General features: G+C 49.6%; 1 protein-coding gene across 6 annotated transcripts; it reads left to right on the plus strand.

Moving 5' to 3' along the window:
* The first annotated feature begins 4310 nt into the window (after positions 1–4310).
* LOC114910465 (zinc finger protein PLAGL2-like) lies at positions 4311–10290 on the plus strand. Of its 6 annotated transcripts, XM_029251616.1 has the most exons (6): positions 5099–5180; positions 5507–5618; positions 7213–7306; positions 7473–7890; positions 8025–8241; positions 8322–10290. In XM_029251616.1, exons 4-6 carry the CDS (start codon positions 7625–7627, stop codon positions 9315–9317), a joined length of 1479 nt encoding a protein of 492 aa, XP_029107449.1. In that variant the 5' UTR covers positions 5099–5180; positions 5507–5618; positions 7213–7306; positions 7473–7624; the 3' UTR covers positions 9318–10290. The 6 variants fall into 6 exon arrangements, with proteins under 6 accessions (XP_029107450.1, XP_029107448.1, XP_029107452.1 ...); XM_029251617.1 differs by lacking the exons at positions 5099–5180; positions 5507–5618 and adding an exon at positions 4311–4452; XM_029251615.1 differs by lacking the exons at positions 5099–5180; positions 5507–5618 and adding an exon at positions 4672–4887.
* The last annotated feature ends 96 nt before the right edge of the window (positions 10291–10386 follow it).

Below are 10386 nucleotides of genomic sequence, written 5' to 3' on the forward strand. Positions count from 1 at the left end.
CTCTCCTTCAGGGGTCCGCTCCCCACCCCAAAAGATGCTTGGTCCAGGGTTACTCCGGACCCCTACATCCCGACGATGTGTTTGATCCACAAATTATTCTAAGCAGTAGACTGGACCCTGGACAGGATGACAGTTCTTCTCGAGCCAAATGTGCTTCATTTTATTTATTTTACACACTTTTTGCATTTAATGCTTTTTGAAACAGTGGTGCTGTCGCGCGCGCTGAACGACCTGCGCTCTCAGCTCTTCACGTGGCATCGACAGTCCTCCTGTTGTTCCGGACTAACATCAATCCAATACATGGTCGGAGGACCAGTTGCTGGATTAGCATCCCCCTGGGGGGTCCCCCTACCGCGCGCGCTCCTCGTGCCCCAGTGGACACCGTGGTGCACCGGATTGGCTCTGTCTTTCCGCCGAAAGGACTTAATGGACAGTTAATCCAAGATACACAATAGACACACGGGATACAATTAATGAAGTTTTATTATGGGAATAACAATAACTGGACGTATTTAAAATACGGTATGTACAGTAGCTGCTATTAATAATAATCCGCAGCCTTACGATTTTCGGAAATTCGCACAACAATATGTGTAAAGTTCAGTTAACACTCATCTAAAGTACACCCGAATATTGCCTCTCTTCTCTCTCCAAAGAGTGGTGTCGTGGATTTTTCCCCCCTTTACGGTGTGCGAACGCGGAAGGTCGGATGCGCATCTTTTTCTGCGTGTTACAGAAAGGACTGAAACGTGCTGCCAGTAGGGTGAGGGTCGCATCCCCGTTCCGTGCGTCAGAAGCCCGATCGCCTGTTAAAAGGGGGAAATCGGCGCTCCCAAAATCTCAGGACGAATTAATCCATTTTTTAAACGCGTGAAATCAATTGAAATGCTGAAGAAGCCAGAAAACAACAAGTCATACAGTGTTCTGCATCTACTTCTAGATATAGTTCTACCTCTAGATCTAGGTCTAGATATGGTTCTACTTATAGTCCTAGGTATTACTGTAATATTTCTAGATCTAGGTATAGATATACAGTAGTTCTATTTCTAGATCTAGTTATAGTTTTAGTTACACTTCTACAGTACATCTAGTTCTAGATATAGTTCTACTTCTAGATGTAGATCTTATTTACACGAGTTTTCAATGTGACACTTTCAGAAGGTAGCGCTACTTTATCTTACAAACAAGTTCATTGAAAACCATTCACCTCCGTCTGTCTTTTCACTCTGTTTTTCACAACGGAATTACACATTTTAAAAACAAAACCTGTCAAAGGCAGCTCCGAGTGTGAAGGTTAGACTTATAGCTGCTAAGTTTCCAAAAGGTCACAGGTTTGAATCCCGTTGCCAGCTGTTGTATCCTTGAGCAAGGTACTTACCCTAAATTGCTGTAAAGTCACTTTGGAGAAAAGCATCAACTAAATGAATGAATGAATGTAAACAAATGTAAGGGGATCTGAACACAGTGAGATTAAACAAACTCACGAACTGATTTTTGTAAGTAACTAATTCATGTTCGTAATAATCTTAGAGACATTTTGCTTAGAAAACTCTTAGATAACTATTTTTGAAATGTTAATTTTCATGAATGTAATATTTTCAAAAATTGTAAACATTTCATACAAGTAATTGATAACACTCACGTTTAGCATTCAGGCCTGTACATTTAGTCATTTAGCAGACGCTTTTTTTCCTCCGCTGTGCCCAAACGCTCTAACACTTCTGAGTGTCAAAATGTTGGCGGAAACACCGCCCCCTCCCCCCGACTTCATCGACTTTGTTGTCAGTCTGAACGGTGACTCAATGTTGTACAATTTAAATATGATATTTTAATAATGGGGGAGTACTGTGTATATCTTTCACCCGACCAGCCCCATGGTAACGTACCCCAATGCCCAAGCACCCCCAGACCCCCAGGCTAACGCCGGGGAGAGCCGAGCTAGGGGCCAACCAGCCCTGTGTGGCGTACAGCTGGGGAGGGGCGGGGGCGGGGTGGAGGGCGTCACCGAACGGCAAAACTGCCCTGGAAGTGATTGCGCTCAGTCACCCCCCCCCCCAACTCTGGGCTAGGCCCCGCCCCCAGGGTCAGGAGGGGCGCCGCAAGACCCCCCGCAACGAGCGGAATGGCGCGAGGGGCCTTGCGGCAACGTGTGTTTCCGGACTTTTAATTTATATTACATTTTATTACGTTTTTTAAAATACTTATTCGTTTTCGTGAAGCGGCTCCTGCTCTGGAGAAACGCCGTTTGGATATAAATCATGTGAAATAAATGCAAACAGAGACACATTGTGTTCGCCTGCGCGTTTGTGATAAAAAAACAATGTTACAGTTTTCAGCCTCCAACCCTAAAATTCACAGTCAGTGTCAGTCAGTGTGTGTCAGTTATTTTGCATCATCCAAGCGCTCTTTTCGTTTTCCACAGGCTCACATTCCTGCGCTCAACTCGGTCGGTGTGTTCGAGGTTCACGTGACATGTAAAATAAGTAATAAAAGAAAAACGAGCGAAGACTTTGACGAAGAGCACAATGGATGAGAAGATGTGTGTATAAAACGCGCTCTCTCATCAGTATGAAAACTCTTTATCACGAGAGTGTATAGACTTCTTTTACACAATCATAAGAATAAACCAGAACCTCATGTAACCTCATGGACTACTGCAGCTCTCTTCCGTGTGGCCTTCCTGCTAATGCCATCAAATCTCTGCAGCTTCTGCAGAATGCTGCTGCACGAGTTGTGTTTGATTTGCCAAAGCGCACCCATGTATCTCCTCTACTCATCCCTCTGCACTGGCTTCCTATAGCTGCGCGAATCAAATTCAAAACCCTGGTTACTGTGTACAAATGCATCAACAGAACTGCTTCCGGCTATTTACAGGACTTGATCAACCGGTACACCCCAGCCAGGCCCCTTCGCTCATCTACTTGTGCTCGCTTGGTGGTCCCACGCACGAAAGGCAAAGCTCGGAGGTTCTCGGTTCCGGATCCGTTGTGGTGGAACGACCTTCCCCCGTCACTCAGAACTGCGGAAACTCTGTCTGTTTTCAAGAAGGGTCTGAAAACCCACCTTTTTCAGATCCACTTCGCCCAAGATCTCTCCAGCTCATTTACGGTGTAACTGTTCACGCATCGTAACACCTGAAGCATCCCCAGATACAACCTTTATTCAGCCACTACTCTGTCATTTGTGCATCTTATAAAATTTAAAAAAAAAAAATAAAGAATTGGTGGGGTGGTATCAGGATTTGTCTATGCTGTGTCTTATGCACCTACTCAAACGATGAACCTCAGTGTAGCAAATGGTAGGGAACAAACTAGGTTTGCTTGAGACTTTCATGTCTGCAGCTATGTCTCCTTCTCTCAGTGAAATGCATAAATTGTACTTTTGCTGAGAGATGTACCGTCGCTTTGGACAAAAGCGTCTGTTAAATGAATAAATGTAAATGTAACACCACCAGCCATTATCCATATGGAATATTTAAAAGAATAAATAAAATCAACTATGTATACAATTTATATTCATGTATTTTAATATATATATCGATGTTATTTCAAAAACGTATTAAATGTATATCATTTTGATTGCATTGTAACAAAATTAAGCAAACAAGTAATAAGACTAAAAATTATATTTATATATAAAAATGATAAAAGTTATTATCACCAATCGTTAATAGTGTAATCGCACTAATTTGAACTGAACAGCCTTAGCGAGCATTAAAACACACTGCTCGGTATTAATTATAAAATACAGTACTGTATACCACATGTATACCACACATTGTTATTCCAGTGTTATACTCTTCATTGCCAAATTTATTTTTCAAGGTTATCCGGCATTGTTTTTTATTTTAAAGTGTTCTCACCCTTGATTTTGATTTAATTTATTGTATTTAAAAGTTTGTTTTTCAGTTTTTTTCAAGTTTATCCTTAATTTTTAAAAATCTGATCAACTTTCGTCTTTCTTTTTCTTATTGTTTTTATCCATTATTTTCTACAAATTAATAACTATTTCTTTTATCTTTCAGTTTACCCAACTTTAAAAAAAAAAAAAAAAGCCATCACTTTTATTTTTCTAAACAAGTTTATCCTTCTTGTTTTTTTACTTTTTTATTTTTGAATATATCTTTTAAAAGTTATCCCATTCTCGTCTCGTTTTTCTTCAAGAAGTTGGTGTACCCTTGTTTTTTGCATTTCCTTTATTTTTGTATAATATTATTATTATTATTATTATTATTATTACGTTTCATTTTTTCCGAAAAGTTTGCGAAAGTGGTGTGACGTCACACTCCCACAATGCACGCGCCCCGCGACGCGAGCGCTGCAGCGCGAGGAGACAGAAGCGGTCAGGCCCCGAAAAATAAGAAAGAAAGAAAAGAAACAAAACAAAAAAAAATCGTAGGAAAGTGGCGAAGGAGGAGCGGATGTTGGCGCGGCGGCCCGGCCGAGGCTCCAGGTGCGAGTTGAGTCACGTCACGCGCGACCCTGCGCCTGCGCCTGCGCCTGCGCCTGCGCCTGCGCCTGCGCCTGCGCCTGCGCCTGCGCCTGCGCCTGCGCCTGCGCCTGCGCCTGCGCCTGCGCCTGCGCCTGCGCCTGCGCCTGCGCCTGCGCCTGCGCCTGCGCCTGCGCCTGCGCCTGGCATTGATTGACCCGCGAGTTGCTGGAAACTTTTAGGTGGATCATCTCATCTGCGCGCACTTCGCTTCGGTCGCTCGGTCGCTCCGTTAAACGCGGGGCCTCGGGAGACCGGATACAGGTTATTATGGAAATATATTTTATTGCGGGAAAGAGGCGGGAGGGGCTCGCGCGCGTCAGTCTCTCCCGGCGTCGCTACTGTTTTGCTACTTTGTTGCTCCCTCAGGGGGGCGATCAGGTGATCGGCGAGCAGCAGGTAGGTTTGATCAATCAATGGGGGGTGCACGTGAAGAGCGGGAATGAGACCAGGGTTGTGTGTGTGTGTGTGTATATATATATCTGTGTCTGTCTGTCTGTCTGTCATCCTGCAGTCACTTTCTGTTTTTTTTTCCCCTCTACTCCTCTATACCCTGTTCCTCCTTTTGATGAGGATGGGCAGCAGCAGGTAGGGCACGTTTCAGAAATCGCCTCCCAGTGGGAAGGTCCTGAGTTCAAATCCCCTTCCAGCTGCAGTTTGCCTTGATCAAGAATGGATGAATATGTAAATAGGTACAGTAAAAGCTGTGTAAATGGGTAAATCGGTGTGTTGGTGTGGGGAAGACGTAGGTCAGTTGTATATTTTGAAGCCAGGAAGGGGGCTTGTTTCTCTTTCATGGGGCATTTTATGTAATGGCTTTTTAGGAAGCCTTCTTGAGCAACTGTAGGAAGTGTAAGTTTTTTAAATTTGGTTGATGGTTGAAAATTTCTTGATGACTGTTTTAATTGTGTGTTGTATTGATAACTTTAATGAAGTTAAAAAAAAAACTGGTAAATCGGTGTGAAACGCAATAAAAAATCTACAAAAAAAAGTTATTTCTGAATTTGCTGGTTTTTAGGTGCTTTAGCCTAGGGACCGTTGGACGCCAGAGAGCAAAGCGCCGTGTGTCCATCAACCGCAGAGCACTTTTCTTCCGTGAAACACACACCTGGGGGGGTTCGTCTCTAACGGTGAATAGATGCGCCCGTGCTGTCGTTGAGAGTCACGTGCAGTAGAAGCCTTCTGTGGAACTTTCCAGAAGAGCTTTTCTTTCCAAACTCTCGGGCTCCTCGTCTTATCATGAGACCCGCAAACAGTTTCCAGTTTGTTCATAGCTCATATTGTCATTCTACAGGTTATTCATTGTAATGAGCAAAAAAATGTTCTGTAAGCCTTCAGTAGTATTTGGTAAGAAGCTCAGTTTAATTGCCGAAGTATCAGGTTCAACCCTCTTTTCTGCAGAATGAAACCTGTCAGCAGAGTGAGTGATGATGTTTTTAACCTTTTATTGACTGGGGCTCAGTGGTTAAAGTGCCTTTGAGTTATGAACAAAATGAGTTATGAACAAAAAGAGTTACAAACAGACTTGTGGTCCCAGCAGTGCGGAAGCTGCTGCTTTTCGGTTCGAAGCCCATTTCGGCGGTTCCGCGTGGCGTATTCGAACGGGCCGAGGGAGAACGCGGAGCCGTCTCGCTGCGCGGACGCGGCTCAGGCAAAACATCCTGTAATTTGAACCGGCCGCCTTCTGTTCTCCCCTGAGTGCCGTACTGCAGGGAAGGGGCTTGTGTTAGTTTGCGGTGGTCTTCGAACGTGGTACCGGTGTGGTGGAAAACACCCTGTCCGGACAGCGCTGAGCTGCGTTGGTGCGTCACCTGTCCTCGAGGTGGAGAACTGAGATTCTACTGGAGACGCCAGGGTGGCGAGTCTGAGAGCAGAGTCTTCGCTGAGCCGTGCGCGCAAATACTAATTACCTACATTTATTTACATTTATTCATTTTGCAGGCGCTTTTCTCCAAAGCAACGCACATCTCAGAGAATACACTTTGCAGAATAGACGATTCCTGGTCACCTTCCTACAGTTTTTTTTTTTTTTTTCTTTCTTTGAGATGCAAGCATTTACGTCCAGTACAGGAGTAGCGGCTTATCTGGGCATGATCATGAAGTTGTGGTGCATGAACATTTACACCTTACATGAGCTTAAGAGATGATGGGCGAAGTGAGTCTGGGAGAGGTGAGTTTTAAGACCCTTTTTAAATGTGGACAGAGATTCAGCAGTTCTGAGTGAGAGGGGGAGGTCGTTCCACCACAATGGAACCAGAACCAAGAACCTCCTTGCTTTACCTTCCATGCATGGAACCACCACGCGGGCAGCCGGTAGCGTAGCGGTTAGAACTGCTGCCTTTGGCTCAGAAGGTCATAGGTTTGATCCCCGCCTCCAGCTGTGGTACCCTTGATCAAGCTTCTTGCCCTGAATTAAACGCTTAAATAATTATAACCCTAATGCTGTAAGTCGCTTCGGAGAAAAGCGTCAGCTAAATGAATAAATGTAACATGGAAGAGCGTAGCGGTTGATCAAGTCCTGTAGATACCCTGGAGCGGTTCTGTTGATACATTTGTAGACAATAAGCAGCGTCTTGAATTTTATGTGGGCAGCTATAGGAAACCAGTGCAGAGAAACGAGTAGAGAAGATACATGCGAACACTTCAACTCGGGCAGCGGCAGCATTCTATATCAGCTGTGCCTAACCCCAGGGGGTCCCTGTTTTTGTCCCGATTTCCCCACAGCTCCTAAGGATGTATGACGGCGAACCCCACACCCACCGGCAGTCGCCATGGGAACCGGCTGACGGCAAGCACTGCACCTGCGAACACAGGGAAGGTACCCTCCATCTTTCCTTCGCCCCTCTCTGACCGCAGGCCATTCGTGGCTGATCCTTCTGGCAAACGGTCACTCATTCACCCCCCCTCGGAGCTTTTCAAACGCTTCATGGAGATGAGGTCGACCTGCCATGATCCCAGTGTGCTTTTCATTTGTCGCTTTGCAGACTTGGCCGACGGAGCCGCAGCGTGAAGGCCTTTCTCACTGGGCGGCCTAAGGGCCCATTGTCCGCCTCCTGCGCAGGCGTTGTCCAATCAGAGCGTGAAATGCAGTCAAGCCCCGCCCACCTCTTCATGGCACTGGCACCTTAGGGCTGCGATGGCAGCAATTGCGACCACTGATGCCCTGACCGTCACCCTGACCTCAGAGAGCCAGGAGCCAGGAGCCAGAGAGGCTGCCAGTGGAGGCGAGTTGCACCCGGAGCGCAGGGCTGCCACCGAGTGGGAGGAGCCAGGGGGGAGGAGGAGGAGCCAGTCTGAGGGCTGGGTCCAGCTGCAGAGATACAGCCACACGGGCGACAAGGTGTTCCGCTGCTTCCAGCCGCGCTGCACAAAGGCCTTTGTGTCCAAGTACAAACTGCTCCGGTAAGGCGGTCGCCGTAAGTAACCGTGGCCTCGGCTGGCGGCACACACACGTGCGGGGACTCGACGGGCCGCGCGTCCGGCCGTTTGCGCTCTCGGGGCGGGTTTCCTAGCGTCCCTCTTGGCTCTCCGCCCAGGCACATGGCCACGCACTCTCCACAGAAGAACCACCGGTGTTCCGTCTGCGAGAAGATGTTCCACCGCAAGGACCACCTGAAGAACCACCTGCAGACGCACGACCCCAACAAGGAGTCCTTCCGGTGCGGGGACTGCGGCAAGCTGTACCACACCAAGCTGGGCTACCGGCGTCACGCTGCCATGCACTCGGCCACCAGCGGGGACCTCACCTGCAAGGTGCGTGACTTTCGGTCGCTCTCTCATGTCGGAACGCAAAGGTGCCACCGCTTCACCGCTCTGCCCCCTGCTGTCCGCAGGTGTGTCTGCAGGGCTGCGAGAGCACGGCGGCGCTGCTGGAGCACCTGAGGGCCCACTCGGGCAAGCCGGCGGCGACCGGTGGGCTGCGGGAGCGCCGTCACCCCTGCGTCCACTGCGACCGCTGCTTCTACACGCGCAAAGATGTGCGGCGCCACCTGGTGGTGCATACGGGACGCAAGGACTTCCTGTGTCCGCTCTGCGCGCAGTGCTTCGGCCGCAAGGACCACCTGACGCGTCACGCCAAGAAGAGCCACCCGCAGGAGCAACTGGGGGCGAAGGCGGAGCCGCCGGAGCCGACACCCTCCGCCGGCCGGGTCAAGGAGGAGCTGGACCAGTTAGCCTGTAGCGGCGCCTCCAGAGCCAAGTGCTTCGCAGGGGGCTTCCCCGTGGGCCTGTACGACCCCCACCTGCAGCCGGCCCACCCTTCGCAGGCGTGCCTGCCGGGAGTGGACTGCCCCCACGGTCCCCTGCCCCTCCGCCTGTCCCATCATCACCACCACCACGCCCACCCTCTCCAACAGCAGCAGCAGCACCCCCCGATGGCAGCGCCACCCCTTCCCAAGTACCAGTCTGGCTCTACCTCATACGTCAAGATGGAGATGGACAGCTTCCTGATGGACCTGCAGAGTGGGCTGCCTGTGCCGACGCTGGGCGAGCCCCGGGACCCCGAAGGCCCATGTGGGGACGCTCTGCTCCCCAAGGGTGCGGCCGAGCCCGTGTGTGCCGGCAGCGCGGATTTCTTCCACCTTCTGGGCTTCCTGCCGCTCGGCTCGCCATCCTACAGCGGCCCCGTGGGCTCTGGACTGGTGATGGGCTACGCCGGCTCGACCCCCGCAGCCCCCGCTCCTCCAGCGTCCCAAGCGGCCGAGGGTCTCGTGGCACCTCCGCCTGCCATTTCGGCCCCACCACAGGAGGCTCTGCCACCGCTGCCTCTGGGGTTCAGCCCCACCCCGAGTGCCACCACCCTGCCCCGCTTCCACCAGGCGTTCCAGTGAAAGTCCACCCCCCAGGGGGGACAGGGCACGTCCCCTGGCACCACGCAGTAAATCTTGATCTGAAACAAGGGAGTTTCCATGGCCTAGATTGACCCTAGATTTACCCTAGATTTACCCCCAATGCCCAGCCTGCAAGCAGAAAACAGAAGGTAGTGAGAGACCGAAAGCCTGAAACTGCTTGAAAGAGTCGAAAGTTTGCGCTGAAGTGAACATTAGTGTAGAGGAGACGACGATGTTCGGAAAACCTCGGTACTGTAGCTCCTGGGTCACGTGCGACACTTTTCTGGCTCAGGTTTCACCTGTTAAGAGCTCCGCCCCCTTCGCATAGTGACCGTTCGGACTGTAACGTTCCTCAGCATGGGGCGGGATCATGTGACACTTGTGTAGGTGCCGATTGGCCGTGCTGTGTCACGTATGAAGGCTCTGATTGGCTGCGCTGCTGAACGTGATGATCAGTGGTTACGGATGTGAATTAAGGGTTTCTTTTTCAAACCAAAATCAAAACAACTGACAACGTAATGCATATGTACAATTTTTATTTTTTTTAACGAAATAAGGGCTTTAAAGCATCTGCCTACAACTGCCGTCACAGCTGTGCAGTCAGTGGACTAAATGCCTGGAGGGGAAGAGAGCGGTTTGAGAGACTTGTGCCAACAAGGTGACAGAGAGGGTGGCCGGAAGGGGGCGGTACTGAGCGCAGCCCAGAGAAGCACTTTAAACAGCGAAGGCACTTAACAGCCACCCAGAGAAAGGAGGACGGGCAACGAGAAACAGCTCCTCTTGGAGCGCTGTCACAGCGACTAGTACGTTGTGTCCACATCACCATGGCAACTTCCCCATTCCGTGAACACAAATGGCCGCCACAGCCGCACAATCAGTGTTGGAATGTTGGCATATCACCAGTAGCTCCTTTTGTTGCTTTAAGGTGACAGAGGGACTGAACACGTGGTGTGTGTGTGTATGCATGCGTTTGCGTGTGTGTGTGTGTGTGTGTGTGTGTGTGCGCGTGTGTATGCGCTCAGCGGCGGGTGGGTCAGTGAAGTGTCCACAAGCCTCAGATTGTTACCCG

Source organism: Scleropages formosus, chromosome 5 (genome assembly GCF_900964775.1).
Source record: "Scleropages formosus chromosome 5, fSclFor1.1, whole genome shotgun sequence".
NCBI classification, from domain to species: Eukaryota; Metazoa; Chordata; class Actinopteri; order Osteoglossiformes; family Osteoglossidae; genus Scleropages; species Scleropages formosus.